Raw genomic sequence first — 17,586 nt, 5'->3', positions numbered from 1 at the left:
TATTAATTATTAACTTAATATGATGCCCATATTTTCTGAAGCAGTAAAGGTAGATCTGCCGTTTATTTTGGGGTGCCATACACATACACATTTGGGGTGAATTCTCTATCTTTTTTTCAGGATAGACTCTGGATTTACTGTGGTCCGGACCAGAATAAAGTGAAAATGAATGAATAATGATATTAATATCATCATCAGCATCATCATCATCATCATCACAGCGATCATTGACAATGAAAAAATAATAAATGAAATATTAAACTACGAGTTCTGTGTCCTAATGAGGCTTAATGTAACTGCTTCACAACATCATCAACAACAACAACAACAACAACAATAACAACAACAACAACAACAAGATTCATCCGTGTTAGCCTTTTGCCCCCACACATAGTGGCATAGTGGCTTTAAGTCTTAATGTGGGAGATAGTGCTAGGGAAAATTCCAAAAATAGGGCTTCGTGGGAGAAAAGGTCAAACTTCAACTGAGAGGATTAAATCCGACATGTGGGTTTACATTACAAATGTTTGACAAGCGGGACACAGCCAGTAGAAGGCGCATGGAGCCACACACACGCACCTGGACACACCTGAAGTTCCACTTCCGGAAAATTCCTAAATAAGACCCGGAGCATGTTTCGCTAGGAAAACTGACCAAAACTCCAGGAAATCTATTCTACTGAATTTTGGGTAAGTGTACTGGAAATGTATAGTACTGACTTACACCTAACTTTTCACTGGTGTCTAATTACTGAGTTTGCTTGTTGTCTTCCGGGTTGTTCTGTCAGTATTATCGAAAGACCTGTCCGTAACATTAGGCTATATAGCCTATGGGCCTGTGACTATTCTCTTTTTAACTAAAAGTATGTCTGTACAGAGCGATTATAATAAAGAGGCTCGCTTGCTTTTTCTCCGTTTTAATGTTTAATGTTGAAGATGTTGTAATCAGTAAGAAATGAAAATGCGTGGCGTGTCGAGCTGCAATGTCGCAATAGCAGACTGAAAGTTCCTCAGTCTCGCGACGCCGAACAGCAATTTGCTTATGGTGTTTCAATATGTTAATACATTTAAATTAAAATACTCTAATATCATTATTACAACCTAATATCACACTAATCTTGCGTTTTTAGCTCCTATCCAATCATTTTTCACATTTGGTTAATGACTTTAGAGTGCACTCTTGGTCAAAGATAACTAAAAAGTCCTTGGTTTTATAATAGTTGAATCTATTTGGTTCCCTAAAAGGTTCTTTTAAAGAGCCACATACAGCAGGTCCAATATTCTATATGTCTAATGTCTGTGTATGGGACCAAAACAGTAGGAAATGATACCATTGCATTGTTCGAAATTGGATTTTTTGTCTTCTTTTTTTTTTCATTTCTTTTTTTTTTTTTTTAAATATAATAAAATTTAATAAAATTTGATATTGACATTCATGCTATCATACCTGATGTTATTTAGACTACATAATAGACACAGTTACATGTTGTTATCTAGGTGAAGATATTAAAATACAGCTGGCACATGTGTGTACCTATGTGAATAGATGTAGTTTCTGTTGCATTCCACAACAGTTTCACATGATGATGATGATGATGATGATGATGATGATGTACCATAAACAGAAATGTTAATATAATAATTAGGAAGTGGATTTTTAATTCATCCATTAGTTTTCAGTTGTTAAAGTTTCACAGATTTTTGTGTCTGAAGATGTGCATCATGGCAGTAAACCTAAGTGCAGTTTAGTCAAAATCAGCAATGTTAATTTACTAAAATATCAGTTTAGATTCCTTTAACTCAAAAATATCCTTAACAAATATTTGGCATACCAGTTTACTGAGTGTAATGAGTAAATATTGTTCACACATCATTTTTAAGTAAAATAAATTATTTATACAGTTGAGATGCAAGGGAGAATGTAATGACTGACCCTTTGGAGGCAAATGTCACATAATTTGAAGTACACATAAATAAATATTTTCTGAACTGCAAAAAAAAAAAAGCTTGGAGACCTTTGGAGAACACTCTTTTCTATGACTGCAGTTCAATGTGACTTCCTTAACAGCTTGATTTAAAAACAAAAACAACAAACCTTTATTGTGGTATGTTGTTTAAAATGTACCTTACTGACCTACTGCATTTTTTTTTTTGTTTTTGTTTTTTTTTTTTTCTTTTCAGAAAGGAGAACTTCAAATGTGATCCCTGTTCTGAGAGATGACCTTTCATGAACACTCGGATGGTATTTAATGCGCCACTACATAATAAGTCTAAAATATTTTAATTCAAGATGTCTGAGGATCTTTCTTCGGACTCTGTGCCAATTGTCAAAGCTCCTCTAGTTCTGACACCAGAACCCTCTGTTCCTGACTGGGAAATGGAAAAGAAGATAAATACAGACATTAAAAGAACAGAAGAAAAGATCAGTGATGCGGATACGGAGCCAAGCACACTGCCCTGGCCTGGAGACAAGGCTGATCTCAAACTAGACAAGAGCGGAATGGATCTTGTAGGAGAGAAAGAGAGCGAGAGATCAGATAGTGGGTCCGTCCGTGGAGGAGTAAGCAGGACGGAAAGCGAGAGAGAGCTTGGTGGGCGAGAAAAGCAGGCAACGTGTGAAGACTGCCTGGAGGGAAAGCAGCCTGAGCTAAAAGAGAAGGCTCCACACTTGGAGATTGAGGTGGAGGAGTTGAATAGTATGCCAGAGAAAGCAGCCGGGGTCTTCAATCCGAGTGTAAGCGTCCTTCGCTCTACCAGCTTGCCTGATCCGCCCAAGCACAGGTCAGAAATGTGGCCGGAGGAGAATCATGCCTTGATTAGACAGCAAGAAACTGTTCCAGATGGCTACCATGATTTCCATGACTACCACGACTATCCCAAACAGAGCAACTTGCAAGTCTGTGAGTGGGGGGAAAAAAGAACAACCCTATTTTAAAAAAAAATTTTTTTTAATGTTTTGTTTCTATAGGTGTGTTGAATAGGCTGACACATAAGCATCCAGTCCACTCCCAAATGATTGATAACCTTGAATAGAATGGGAAAACTGATATAAAACAAAGATTACACACAATTCTTTGAATTCTTGATGTAAACAAGTGGAAGAGATGTTACTTAATTTTTATTAGAAAAAAAGTCTCGTAAGTAGGCCTGTTTGATTCCTATGTCTTCTGAATAATATTTAAACTGGGTTTAAAAAAAAATCATAATGTGCTTTAACTAATAATGTGATTTTTAAAGCATTCCAGTGTCTCATGGCTTTTTTTATTTATTTATTTTCCCTTCAAGGTTCATGTGCTGGGACATATCGTGATGCGCTGAAAATGGCCGTATCTATACTCATGTCAGCTCTGGTCTTCCCTGTCCTGGTCTGGGGTGGCTATACTTTCTTACCCTTTGATGCTCCTCTGCTGGATAACGCCCCTCTAAGATTGGTCTACATGCTGCGCTGTTCAGTCTTTGCAGTCATACCGATTGTTCTGGGTAATGAGGAAGCTTTCTGACAAGACGTTGACTTGATCACTTGTGTGTGTGTGTGTGTGTGTGTGTGTGTGTGTGTGTGTGTGTGTGTGTTTGTGTGTTTGTGTGTGTGTGTGTGTGTGTGTGTGTGTGTTTTTTTTTGTGTGTGTTTAATTTTTAATTCATACTTGTTGCCAGCACCTCTTTCCTGTTGATGAAGAGACGATCTCTTCGGTGCTGTATGTCTCAGCCTAATGCTAGATCAGGTATTTGAGTTAGTGCTGATCTTCAATCTTTCAGGTGTGTTGGTGCTGGGTGTGTCCCGTGTGCGCTACCGTTCTCTGAAACCTCATTGTGACGGAGAGGTTGAAGAGGTGAACATCCACCGCCGCTACGTTGATGACTCCGTCTCACTCTTTCTCCTGTACTTCCTTCAGCTGGGTGTCATGGCTGCTTATCTGAACCAGAACCTTCTCAAACTGGTGCCTCTCCTCACCATCATCTTTGCCACTGGCAGGTAACATAATCCCTTTATCCTAATTAATGTATACATTGCCGAAGATGTGAGGGTGCTGCAATACCCATGACTTTTAGGATTTGCTTTAACTGAAACTGCAACTGCTAAAATAATAATAATATTATTATTATTATTATTATTATTATTATTATTATTATTATTATTAATATAGATAAACAAACTAGTAACTAACATTCACATTGGGAAATGTCTCCTAAGAGAAAACTTCACCATATCAATGATTATATGCTCCATCTTTGTTAAACAAGTGTTTTTTTTTGTTTTGTTTTGTTTTTTCTTAAATCTCATATAACATAATATATTAGAATGAGCTCATTAATATAAAACTATCATTTATGTTAGGGTCATAACAATTGACAGAGCCGAGCTTTAATAGAAAATTAATGAACACCTCCTGATTTGAGAATTATCTGCACTGTGGTATAAATCACTGTAAGCAACACACATTCTCTCTTGAAAGATAAATGGTTTTGGGTGTGACACTGAAGCTCATGCCACATGTAGGCTGCTTAAAACTGCTGCACCCCCACTGAAATACACCTTCCCATTCCCTGTCCATTGTGTAACACTTCACAAGGTTGTAGTTGAATATGTCTAAATGGAAAATCCTTTAAGTCTGAGACTACAAGGGTACTAGATATTAGGAACTAGATTTATGTTTAAAGTAGATACAGAAGAAATGTGTAGCATACTCTCATCCAGTTGTTTGCTTTTCATGCATGACATGTCAGTATGTGTGTGTGTGTGTGTGTGTGTGTGTGTGTGTGTGTGTGTGTGTGTGTGTAACTCATTCACTTGGCAGGCACACATAAACAGCAATGGCCTTCAACAGTGTTTGTGTAACCCACAGGCTGGTGTACTGGATTGCAGCAGCGTGGGGAAGCAGCCTGAGGGGTTTTGGGTTCGGGTTCTCCTTTTTGCCTATGCTGACCATGTTGGTGGCCAACTTGTACTTCATCTTCATGGCTGATTCTGCTGGCTCAATCTTTGCCCAGGATGACCAGGAACAACCCAACCCTCCTCCAGAGTACAGGAAGAGGTTGTGGGGATAGAGTGAGATCAGATACCCCAACACTGAGGGAGAGTTTCTTCAACTGTGCCTTTGTATATCTCTCATTTTTGCTAGCTTTACAGAACACTGATCAAACGCTTACATACATGTAAAATGTAGTTTTGAGGCAAATACATATGAATTGTGCATGGAGCTCATGCTGTGATTTTGCCTTTTAGTTTAGAATGATTGTCACAACATTCCACATCTGCGGTTTGGCTTGACAGATTACATTGGATAAAGGGGTGAAGAGACTATGTATGGTTGCCTTATTTAAGACGTGTAGTAAGAAGATACCCTACTGTGATGGATCAGTCTATGTTGTTAGTTATGTGAATAGTAGTGCTAATGAGTAAATTCCAGAGCGTAATTGAGCAATATTTAAATGCTTTAGTGACAGCAGGTTGCTTAAAATAAATGGCCTATGAATGAAACACAGGCAGATGTGGAAAGATTTATTTTCATAGACTACTTATTTTCTTTCTAATGCCAAAAGAAAAGGCTGAATATTTCTTTTCTTGCTGAATGGAGTTTAAAAATATGTTGAAATAACCTTATAGCATGTTTTGTGTAGTTTGTATTTGTGTGAAGTATACAGTCCCTGAAGTGGGTCCATTCATTCTTCATTAAAATGGTAGTAAGGGGGAGGTCTTCCATTCCTTATGGAAGCTGGGTATGGATTATCTGAATGTGTGTGAGGGGAGGGGGGCAATTGAAAGAAATATCAAGGACAGAACAAATGTGTTAAAACGTCTTAAGTTTGAATGTTATTTTTGGATACTTTCGTAGTAACTCTTGTAAATAAGATGATCAAATTTCCATTTATTTTCTCTGAAATCATGTCATTATATCCTAAGGGACTCATAACAGAAGACTACATGCACAATGGGGGTTGCATATGATTTGAGTAGAGCACTGCCAGGGCAGTTTCCTTCAGAATTAGTGAAGTTTTCCATTTGCTTGTTTTATATAATGTAATCTAGCCTATAAAGGGTCCCCCGCTCCATCACACTCATTCTCTGGCCGTTCTCACCAACCGAGAGATCCAGGTGGTCCTGTCAGTGTACATTTGTAGAACTATGGTTGCATGTGGAACCTTCTATTCTTCCTTTCATTTCTGACTGGCAGGGTGGCTTCTTTCAGATGTAATGGAGGCTGTGTATCAAAATCATCACAAGGGTTTATAATACAATCGAATCGTGCGCCCTGCCGGACAATAACAGCCAGGATTGATAAATAGTGCAAATATCAGACAGAATCACTCCAGTGAGGTGCAGCATTCTCAGTTGTACAAGTGTGAATGCTGTTGCCAGATGTAGAAAGTCTATTTATGGGTAGTGTGTGATGATTGTGTGATAACTGGTCGTTTTCTTTAATCCATCACAAAAGCTTGCATAGCCCATAAGATTCATGCCTATGAGCTGCACAGTTTGCCCATGTGTCATGGCTGTTCTTGTACTTGTCTTTCAGTCCTAGAGCTTCCACATGCAAAATCAGGAGCTCTGTCTGGTTTGTAACTAGCTGATGGGACTGTCCACACACAGAGCTCGGTGATCATGCCTAGTCCTTTCCCAAAACTGCTTTCTTGTGTGGGTTTTTATATATATATATATATATATATGTGTGTGTGTGTGTGTGTGTGTATATTAATTTTTTTTTTAAGAAATGAGGCCTCCTATAGGCTAAGATCATGTTGCAGCATTATTACCAACATTATTACCTATTATACTTGGCAAGGAAATAAGCAATTGGAAAACTCCACTAGTTTTTCCTGAAGGAAACAGTCCAGTCAGTCTGGAACAAAAGTAAATACTGCTCTGTTTTTGTTTTCTAGAAACCTTCCATTGACTGTTTCTATTTATTATTATCTCTGCTGAATAATATAGCAAACAAGAGAATGCACTGCATTATAGTTCACATGATTCATTTGTTCCCAGTGTAATTCTATATTATAATTCTTTATAAAATCCAGACAAAGAACAACATGTATAAAAATCTCTAAGTCTGTAGAGTTTAAGTTGTATTGTGTATTTCCTTTTCGCACTTATATACTGTGCACTAACCTTAATAAACTGGAAATAATATTTTTAGCTTGGCCTATGCTTCTGTAGATTTTCACAAGTGACTTTCTCATGTTTTCATGCTGCTACCGTCACTGTTTCCAACACAGCAAAGAATACTGCAACTATGACTGTGTTACTGGCATGGCCTTGATCTTGCAAAATGTGTTAAATTAGTCTACTTACTTTTGCACTAAAACCATACAAACTCGACAAACATGATAGGAACCAATGCCAAATACAGGGTTCTCAAATGACACTTAAATATTTAACATAAAACTATTGAAATAGTTTTGTACTAAGTGTTCTCACAATTTCACTACTTATATAGTCCTCATATTTCATATTTTATAGTCTGCTAATAAAAAGCTTCAATTTGAGGTCTGCAGGATTTTTGATGCAGTGTTACATTAACACCAAGTCTCTGCATTCTCACTCCAGTAAATGTTATCCAATATAATTTTATACCAATGCCGAGATTGTGTTTTTAATGCATACTGTCTGCTATGCAAGTAAGTAATACATTAATACATGGAACTATGCCATTTTCATTGGTTATATAAACGTTTGGATTGAGTCTCATCTCTGGCAGATGTGACTCAGATAAAAACAGTGATTCAAGATCTGAGACCATACACTCTGGAAGCTTGTCTTTTTCAGTAATCTTTCTAACAGTTTAATGGCCAGCCATCCTTCTTGCCTTTTGTCATGGCGATGTAACAATGCAATGACTACCACTGCATCTGGGAGATTCTTCCAGTGTGATAATGATCACAATCCAAATAATATCTGGTCACGGCTGGTCTCTTTCCATTGATGGAAAGAGTAGCGGTCCGTTCATAATTTATGCACATTAGCAGATGAGCTACAGTAAGTAACTGCACACCTCAAATGCACCAATAAGTTTACCTGAGTTAGGACTGATTTTTAATACAGCCTGCTGCATGCAACCAATTCTGTGTACACTCACAGTCCACTTTATTAGGAACACCTGTAGACCTACTCGTTCATGCAATTTTCTAAACAGGCAATCATGTGGCAGCAGTGCAATGCATAAAATCATGCACATACGGGCCCAGCAGCTTTGGTTAATGTTAGCATCGATCATCAGTGATTCTGACCGTGGCATTATTGTTGGTATCAGTTGCGCTGGTGTGAATATTTGTATAACTGCTGATCTCCTGGGATTTTGTGTCACCAGGCTGGTGGAGGTGGTGTAATGGTGTGGGGAATGTTTTCTTGGCACAATTTGGGACTGTTAATACCAATCATCGCTTGAATGCCACAGCCTGTTTGAGTATTGTCGCTGACCATGTGAATCCCTTCACGACCACAATTTACCATCTTCTAATGGCTACTTCCATAATGCACCATGTCACAAAGCAAAAGTCATCTCACACTGGTTTCATGAACATGACAATGAGTTCAGTGTTCTTCCCAGTCATGAGATCTGAATCCAACAGAAAATGCACCTGAAAAATCTTCAGAAATTGCGTGATGCAATTATGTAAACATGGACCAGAATGTCAAAGGAATGTTTCCAACTAGCATTTGTAGAATCCATGCCACAAAGAATTGAGGCTGTCTTGAGAGCAAAGGGAGGTCCAACCCAGTATTAGTATTGTGTTCCAAATAAAGTGCTTGGTGAGTGACCATCAAATCACAACTATATAATAAATAAATAAATAAATAAAAATACACAACTACTAAAGCAGCTAGAATCTTCGGCTGCTGAATAGTCAGTTGTGTACTTCCTGTCCGAATGATGCACCAAAAAGTAATTTATGTTGATTAATCATAGAAGGAGAGAAACTTAAGATGAAGCTATCACACAGCAAAAGTCTAGAGAGTAAAATCAATCAAAGATCATGAAGACTGGCTTCTGCTGATGCGTTTAGATAAGGCTTCTGATCATGCACATCAAGATGCTGTGTGCACGCTTATCTGGGCTGTGGTTAGATATTTAAAATTCAAACCCTGCACCTGTTCTGCTGATTTCAGACCCACTACATTTTGTAATGTGCATTGGTTTAAACACCATCTTGTTCAAACGTGTACAATCAGGGTTCCTGCATACTTAAGAGTTAGATGCTTAATTTGAACTGTACAATTCTGGAAAGCAGGTGCAAACATTTCAAAAGGACTTTTTAATCACAGTGGTGGGAGGTAGTCAGCGTGAAATTTAGAAGAGAAAGGCTGAAGGGGGGAAAAAAATTGTTTTATCACCAGTAGCAAATGAAAAGTAACAACCCGAACCTCAGCAGATAATTATGGAGTGAAGCATCAGAGTGGATATACACATTGACAAACGTAAAACACATATCTAAAGGCATGTTTAATTATTCCTCACACAGGGCTTGAAAGCAAAGAGCCAAGTAAATCTTTACATAAGCAAGGCCTAATGGTAGAATAAAAGCCAGAGAATGTGTTTAAGAGGTCAAGTCTATCAGAAATCACTGTTAACTATTTTAGACATCCATCTTGGTGATCTCCTGACACCCTTGCTTTCTTTACTTCTTTTTACTCAGCTCCCTGTCCTCCCCCTGTTTTCTCCTCTCCCTTCTTCTTGTGCCCAGACACGATGTCGTCGATGCGCAGGAGTAGGATGGCCGTCTGCAAAGACAAGAGTACAGCTCATTAATGGTGGAGAAGAAAATAGGAAAAAGCAGTGTCAGAGTACTGTGGAAAAAGAAGATCATTAAACATGAAAAATGGGTGATACTGTAGGCTGGAAAACATTTACAGTAAGTTATACATTTTTATATTAAAAACATTTACAAGAGAACCAGTTTAAATAGGTCAATAAATGGTCAAATTGAAATAAATAAATGACAGTATAAATGAGGTTATTATTTTCCATTAGAACTGTCAAAATGAATTTCACTATTTGAACTGTATTAAAATATTCAAAAATATGCACATTTTGCAAATTGAAATGCAAATAAATGTGATTTTAAAAAATCCCCTTGTACTTTTGGTTACTTAATACTTCTCTACTGAAATGAGTTTCCTAAACATTTTAATCCCTGTGTCACTTGGTCTAGGATTAAATGGGCTAATTTAGATTTATTAGAGAACATGCCCTTGACATTAGATGGGCGCGTATAACTTCCAACACACACTTATCACAGGTTGGATCTCAAATAGTTTTCAACTGAGCATGTAGGTACCAATGCCTTAATGTTATACCATATGTAGTGAGCATTTATTGTTAAAGCCGTTTCTGGATTTGGCCTCAGTGGAAATTCCAGTTTAATAAAAAAAATTATTATAGGTAATTTAAATTTTGGATTAAAGGAAGATTTCCTCCTGGTGACTTTCTTTGCTTTTATGACATATGCACTGCATAGTGCTACTGCTAATGTGCTCTCCATCAGTGGCAGTATATTATATATATTATATATATATATATATATATATATATATATATATATATATATATATATATATATATATATATATATATAAATAAATAAATAAAAATGCTCATGCCCTAGCTGGTTTGTTTTCATCACTCATGTTTAACACTGCTAACATTTTTTCAATAACATTATAATAATAATAATAATAATAATAATAATAATAATAATAATACTTCAAGTGTAATTATGACATTTTATGCATTAGTGCTGAATCTTAAGAGAGTGCTGCAATGCATTCAAGAGTTGAGTATTTTCCTATTTTCCTAGACTCATATACACAGCAGAATGAGAGAAGAGACATATGCTTTAAGAGTGTATACCTCTACTGCTGTCTTGTATGTCTGGGCTTTGACAGCCAGCGGCTCCAAGATTTCCAGCTCACCCATGTCCGCCAGAGTGCCCGTCTCTCCGTTAACACCCCATGAGGTGTTGCCCTCTTGAGTGTGCTTTGCCTGGAGGAGTACAGGAGTTTCAATTTAACACTTAAAATGTGGAAACCAGCTAGCATGCCACAGTCACATAGAATGAGAGAATAGAAGAAAAAAAGAAAAGAAAAGTTATTTACGTGTGGATATCCTTGAGTAACATATGCACATACTGTATGTGGTCAGAAAATAAAACTTGCTTAGATACAAACATGCACACAATTCACTCACTTACCCTAAGGGACGTGAGCACACGGATGGTGGAGGCTCCACAGTTCTGGATGAGAGTGCGGGGGATGACCTCAAGGGCCTGAGCCACGGCACGGTACGGCCACTGCTCGACGCCGGTGAGGGCTCGTGAGCGCTCCATCAGCTTGCGAGACACAGCCATCTCTACAGCACCACCACCTGGCAGCAGAAATGGCTCCAGCAGCACGTTACGGCACACCTGCATTGCGTCCTGCAGGTTACGCTCCACCTCCTGGGACACAAAGCACACGCATTTCAGAACATCACGACTCAAAGGGGAGCCAATCAAATTTGATGCGCCGCCATTTCATGAATTCTTTAGTGAAAATGCCTTGTCTAATGTCTCTCACCGCCAGGATCTCTTTGCTGGCTCCTCTCAGCAGGATAGTGCAAGCTTTGGGGTCTTTGCACTCAGTGACAAAGGTGAAATACTCATCACCGATTTTCTTCACCTCAAACAGGCCTGCCCCTGTTCCCACATCTTCCTCACGTAACTCATCTGTCCTGCTGGCAATGCGTGCTCCGCAGGCTCTGAGGGACAGAGGAAAAACTGTTGAATGATGACGTCAATTCATAACAGAAATTCCTAATAACAAATAAGAGGTGGGGGTGGGGGGGACTACTCTAATTCCAGTCTTACCTGGCAATGCGGTTGTTGTCTGTTTTACGGACACGACGGATCGCAGTGATGTTGGCTTTCATCAGATAGTGCTGAGCAAGATCTAAGGTGGGAAAGAGATTTAGGAGGAATCGATCACATCAAAGTGTTAGTACTGTGGATCACAGCATGTAAGCGTTCTGTGTATGTGAGCTGCAGAACATGTGCGTGTTTGTGTGTGTACCAGAGATTCCCTTCTCAGTAAAGACCAGGTCAGGTTTGATGCGGATAATATCTTCACAGATCTGCTGGATGTACTCTTCCTCCATCTGCAGGATTCTGGAAAAGTCTTCCTCGCGAGTAATTTCTATGTCCGTCTGGAGAGAGTAAAAAATGTTCAGTAAAGTTTGGCGGAGTTGCACAAGGCTGGAAATGTGAGTGTATATTATTTTGCTCCTATGGTTTACCTGGCTCTCACCCTTCTTGTACTCTAGGGAGCAGTCCAGGAGCACAATACGAGGGTTTTTGATGAGACGCCGCATGCGGGGGTGTGTTACATCTTTATTGAGCATCACCCCCTTCAGCACATACGAGTCTTCAATGAACCCACCAGGCACCTACACACAGCCAAACAAGCCTTTGAATAAGCTTATTTCCTGTATTTTATGCTGAATCACTGTACTGGCACAAAGCCCACACTCTATAGTTGCATTGTTCACATAAGTCTAAGGATCCCAATATAAATGTTGTTTCCTGATTGTAGTCATTTCCACCTGCAAATATTTTCTTTCTTTCTTTATTTTTTTTAACGCCCCCCGCCACAAACAAACATCAAAACAATGATTATATGGTATGCTACATTTCATATGAGGATTTTTTTTTTTTTTTACCATATTTGCTCAAGTTTATTTGTTGATCAAAATGTCTATGCAGAAATCTATACATATTTTTGGCTTCAAATTGAGAATCATGAATCTTTGACCAATTTTGTAAACTTTTACATCATGGTAGCTGTGTGTCCCTAGTGGATGCGAGAGTAAAAAATTAATCCGCATTATGAATTATTGATTTACCGACACATTTGTAGTGCAACAGCCTAAACCCTGAGCAAAAATATCTCCCATTTAATACAAGACAATAATCATTTTAGGAGCACAATGTGTCCTCACAAAGTTTAAAAAAGGAAAAAAAATTTTTTTCAGGATTTCAGGACAGCTGACTTCAAGAATCTTTTGTGCTTCTACATCAACAAACGACTGCTGTTCTAAATAACATTTCCCAGCATATAAGCATAAGAAAGCACAACCCAGGCAATTACAGCAATTTGAGATATTTAAGAATTCAAACAGTATTCTTCATTGTTTGTTTTTCTGACTTGCTTCTTTTCCTACTAAAAGCGAAATCCTGTGTGACCCCTACCTTTTCCACCTTGGCATACTTTTTAATATCAATTTCTTTGCGGCCGTTCTCCTCCAGCTCCACGGTGCGCACTGCATCCAGCGCAATGTTACAAGCCATGCTTGACCAGCGACTCAGTGCCTTGGTGTTGATGGCTGAGTTGATGATCTTCAGCATCATGTCCCGATCATTTGGGTCGACTGGAGTGCTGTGGGGCAAAAAGAACAGCTTACTGAACACGTCATCATCCAAATCCTGGGTGCGAATGCGAATCATGTGGCTTGACATTAGTGATTTCATACAGGCAAACGAATATGAATGAAAAATCCCTCTAACACTTTCAGCAGACTGAGCGAACTGAGCATGTGTGGAAAGAGACACTACCTGATCTCTTTGAGGATGTTGAGCATGTCATCCAGAGCCTGCCTGTAAGCACTGATTACCACAGTGGGATGCATCTGCTGCTCCAGAAACTGCTCCGCCACTGACAGCATCTCTCCAGCTACACACGAATACAGATTCTTATTATACTGTGACCACTGATATCTGGTCTGTACGGGATTTGACAGAGCCTTTTTTTTTGTTATAGTTGAGGCCAAAAATGCTTGATTTTGATGCGAATTTTTTCAAAATAGCTATTGCAAGAATTTGTTTTGCAGAGATGTTTGTACACCCAATTCCAACAAAGTTGGGACGCTGTGTAAAATGTAAATAAAAACAGAAATGCAATGATTTGCAAATCTCATAAACCAATATGTTATTCACAAGAGAACATATCAAATGTTTAAACTGAGGAAATGTACCATCTTAAAGAAAAACACATCTCAAAGTTGGGACGGGGCAACAAAAGGCTGGAAAAGTAAGTGTTACTAAAAAAAGAAAGAGCTGGACGTTAATTGGCAACAGGTCAGTAACATGATTGGGTAAAAAAAAAAAAGAGTATCTTAAGAGAGGCAGAGTCTCTCAAGAGACGAATCAAAATTTGAAATTCTTTTTGGAAACATGGACGCCACATCCTCTAAACTAAAGAGGACTAAAGAGGAGAGGGACCATCCGGCTTTTTATCAGTGCTCAATTTAAAAGCCTGCATCTCTGATGGTATGGAGGTGCATTAGTGCCTATGGAGAGGGCAGCTTGCACATCTGGAAAGGCACCATCAATGCTGATAGTTATATACAGGTTTAAGAGCAACATATGCTTCCATCCAGATTCCATCCCATCTTTATTTCTGCGAGACTCTGTCTCTCTAAGATACTCTTTTTATACCCAATCATGTTACTGACCTGTTGCCAATTAACCTCCTGCTGTTTCTTTTTAGTAACACTTACTTTTCCAGCCCATTGTTTCCCCGTCCAAACTCTTCTGAGACATGCTGCTGCCATCAAATTCAAATTATCTTATTTTTTCTTAAAATGGTACATTTCCTCAGTTTAAACATTTGATATGTTTTCTATGTTCTATTGTGAATAACATATGGGTTTATGAGATTTGCAAATCATTGCATTCTGTTTTTATTTACATTTTACGACAGCGTCCCCACTTTTTGGGAATTGGGGTTGTATGTAAATGAGACCTTTTAGCGCTACTCATGTTCAATACATATGAAACATGAGTGTTTTGGCTGAATGCACGTTGTGATGAAGTCACATGATGCATCTTGGCCCAAATCTGCAGAAGATCTAGGGTAATTTTTGACAAGAGAGTAGGGGAAAAAAAAAAAACAACATTCAAGCTCCTCCAAATATTGTGGAGTTCATCTGATTTTGCATTAATTTCTGCGATTGCAAAATCATGGAGGGACTGACTCCAAACAGTACTTTCAACTACTTTCAAATTTAAGAAACTGTGAAATATTCCCAAATCAACAAAGTGGTAGAGAGTTTAGAGAGATCATAGATGATACAGATGGAAGAAAAGCCCACTCACCCAAGATAATGACAGAAGTGGTGCCATCTCCCACCTCCTCATCCTGAGTGCGGCTGATCTCAATCATGGACTTGGCAGCAGGGTGCTGCACTTGGATCTGCAGGGAAAAGTCAGTGGTGAATAAAGCCATCAACCAAAACACAACCAGAACGCACAATGATCAGTCAGACTTCTAGAAATGTTTTAGTACCTCTCTCAGAATGGCATTGCCATCATTGGTCATGACAATTCCTCCCATAGGGTCCAGCAACATCTGCTCAAAAAAAGAAAAAGAAAAAAAAGAAAGAAAAAAAGGCAATATGATTAAAGCCCGTTATCACTTATCAACAACAGTCTTTAGTGATGTGATCATAACTGGACAGACAATGTGAATAATTGATCACATGGCCCTTCGATGCGGTCCACATTGATATACTGGACTCCATTTAGACCTGTCCATTTGAGATCAGATCACCAGAGATGGATGGATGGATGATAAATCAGTCCATACAGGATTTCACAGAGGTTTTTTTTATGATTCCAAAAATGCTCAATTTTGCTGAGGCTTTTCAAAATTTGTGATGCAATTTGCAGAGGGTTTTTTTTGTTTTGTTTTGCTGAAAACTTCTTGATTCGGCGAAATTGCATTAAATTGTTTTTTTGCAGTGATATTTGATGGTAAATGAGACCTTTTAGCTGTACTCATTCTCAATGCATGTGAATCGAAGGGGACTTTGGCAGATGACGTCACGTGACGCGTCTTGGTCCAAATATGCTGCAAATCTGGAAAACTGCAAGCTATTGCAATTATCGCGGTGTTTCCTTGATTGTGTGTTCATTTCTGCGATCACAAAATCCGGGAGGGATCGGATAATGCCTTAGTTCTAAGTTCTAAGCATAAAACCTTTGTAATGGGTCAGGGGTGCAGTGACGTGTCTGATTTTTGAAGGCAACTGGGCATTTCTATTCAGCTAGTAATAAAGTGATGTAATGTGGAAGGGTGTGGCCCCCAGTTATAATTCAACACCAAAATCAACCGAATTACAGCTGATGCTGAGGCCAAGTGAAAAGCATTCGTTGTTACACACCTTCATCATAGCTCTTGGTCCCAGACACGTCCTGATTACGTCTGCGATGGTCTGAAAAACAAAAGAAAATATCTTAGTCAATTTAATACAAATACAGGTTTGTAAACCAAGGCTGCACGAGTCCATTATAAATAAATGACTTACCTTAGCTGCATTAATATTTCCTAGCTGGACCTTCCTGCCAGATTCTCTTTTCATATTCTGGCCTAAAATAAAGATGAATGTTGTAAGTATAACAGAAACAGCTGCATGTTCTTTGAGACTGTAACCAGCTGGGCGGGTCGCTGAAACTAATCCATCATTCATAAGCAGTTGTGATTGATTAGCTTTATGGCTAACTAGACTTGAGTAATATCACCCCCAACTAACTAGCAACTCTAGCTACAGTTCCCTATAATAGAATATACTGCCTTGTAATGGTTCATTCGGTAACTAGGAAATGACTGCAAGCGACAGATTACAACATTAGCTAATGTTCTGGAAGCACAGCAAGACCAGCATGCTAATTATCCTCCTCTTTCCCATTCACAGAAATAATCATTCACGTTATATGTAGACAGACAGATAGACAGTCACAAACTGGCAAGGAAGATAAGCTAAGCGCCGTATAAGCTAGTTAGCCGGTGACCAAGCTAGGCCCATGCCATGCCCGTTAGCCTGTTAGCATCCCATCAATTACTAGGAGAATAGTCTTAGAAACGGCCATTTTGAGTTGACTGGGGTGCCGTTTATACAGCAGCCTTCAAATACTTGTTCAAACACATAGAAATAAAAAAATCTCACTAAGCACGAGAACCGGTCTCCCCATCATGTTTGCGGCGTGGTTCGTTAACCGGCACAGAGATCCGCACGCAGTGTGGCGAAGAAAGGAAGACTGAGGCGTGGCCGGAGACTCACTGAAGCTGTCCACCAATGAACGATCAAGAAATTATGATAGACATTATTTTTTGCCAATCACCGCAACGATTTCGTCGTTATAGACGAGACAGAGCGGATCAAAGCGTGAGGGTGACTCGTGTTGGGGCGGGCTCTAGCTGAACGTGCCAGAAATTTCCTTCTGTTGAACTTGCAGCGACTAACGGTCCATATACTGGCATAAAGTCGGTTTGATGTTGGATGTTCGATATTCGCGGATATGTGGAAATTAAGGGACCGTCTCTAAAGTTACATACGACATTGTTAAACACCATTCTAACTTCAATAGCATTTGAAGGGATTGACTTACAGTCATATAACCAACTGTAAAATGTTCATGTAGGTGTCAGATATAACACATACCTTTTAGATTTTTGATATTTAATAAAATAAACTATTAAATCATATGTAAATTAGATATGAATTTCACTACCAAATGGGCCCATACACTAAATATACCATAATTTAAAGCTCAATAGCAT

At 38.7% G+C, this 17,586-nt stretch overlaps 2 protein-coding genes across 3 annotated transcripts; one reads left to right on the top strand and one right to left on the bottom strand.

Annotated features, from left to right (window-relative positions):
• Positions 1-426: 426 nt before the first annotated feature.
• Positions 427-7,137, top strand: tmem79b (transmembrane protein 79b). Of its 2 annotated transcripts, none has more exons than XM_053628753.1 (5): positions 427-689; positions 2,181-2,899; positions 3,285-3,479; positions 3,756-3,972; positions 4,796-4,880. In XM_053628753.1, exons 2-5 carry the CDS (start codon positions 2,290-2,292, stop codon positions 4,803-4,805), a joined length of 1,032 nt encoding a protein of 343 aa, XP_053484728.1. In that variant the 5' UTR covers positions 427-689; positions 2,181-2,289; the 3' UTR covers positions 4,806-4,880. The 2 variants fall into 2 exon arrangements, with proteins under 2 accessions (XP_053484728.1, XP_053484719.1); XM_053628744.1 differs by having other exon boundaries at positions 432-689; positions 4,844-7,137.
• A 2,169-nt stretch (positions 7,138-9,306) lies between these two features.
• cct3 (chaperonin containing TCP1, subunit 3 (gamma)) lies at positions 9,307-17,241 on the bottom strand. The gene is made up of 14 exons (XM_053628732.1): positions 16,973-17,241; positions 16,334-16,395; positions 16,190-16,240; positions 15,313-15,375; positions 15,123-15,219; positions 13,581-13,698; positions 13,218-13,404; positions 12,266-12,415; positions 12,043-12,175; positions 11,841-11,922; positions 11,551-11,731; positions 11,187-11,432; positions 10,847-10,978; positions 9,307-9,717 (listed from the first exon to the last, which is right to left on the bottom strand). Exons 1-14 carry the CDS (start codon positions 16,998-17,000, stop codon positions 9,625-9,627), a joined length of 1,623 nt encoding a protein of 540 aa, XP_053484707.1. The 5' UTR covers positions 17,001-17,241; the 3' UTR covers positions 9,307-9,624.
• Between the last annotated feature and the right edge of the window lie 345 nt (positions 17,242-17,586).

This window comes from Ictalurus furcatus, chromosome 1 (assembly GCF_023375685.1).
Source record: "Ictalurus furcatus strain D&B chromosome 1, Billie_1.0, whole genome shotgun sequence".
Taxonomy (NCBI): Eukaryota; Metazoa; Chordata; class Actinopteri; order Siluriformes; family Ictaluridae; genus Ictalurus; species Ictalurus furcatus.
Note: the sequence above shows the minus strand (reverse complement) of the source record. Positions and strands in the feature narration are given on the sequence as shown.

Bases quoted from the DNA above. Each gene is read 5' to 3' on its own strand.
- tmem79b (XM_053628744.1), top strand. From the start codon at position 2,290: ATGTCTGAGGATCTTTCTTCGGACTCTGTGCCAATTGTCAAAGCTCCT. The intron at 3,480-3,755 runs GTAATGAGGAAG...TCAATCTTTCAG, and splicing joins AGTCATACCGATTGTTCTGG to GTGTGTTGGTGCTGGGTGTG. The intron at 3,973-4,843 runs GTAACATAATCC...TGTAACCCACAG, and splicing joins ATCATCTTTGCCACTGGCAG to GCTGGTGTACTGGATTGCAG.
- cct3 (XM_053628732.1), bottom strand. From the start codon at position 17,000: ATGATGGGGAGACCGGTTCTCGTGCTTA. The intron at 11,732-11,840 runs GTAAGACTGGAA...TCTGTCCCTCAG, and splicing joins GACAACAACCGCATTGCCAG to AGCCTGCGGAGCACGCATTG. The intron at 9,718-10,846 runs GTATACACTCTT...TTGTCTTTGCAG, and splicing joins CATACAAGACAGCAGTAGAG to ACGGCCATCCTACTCCTGCG.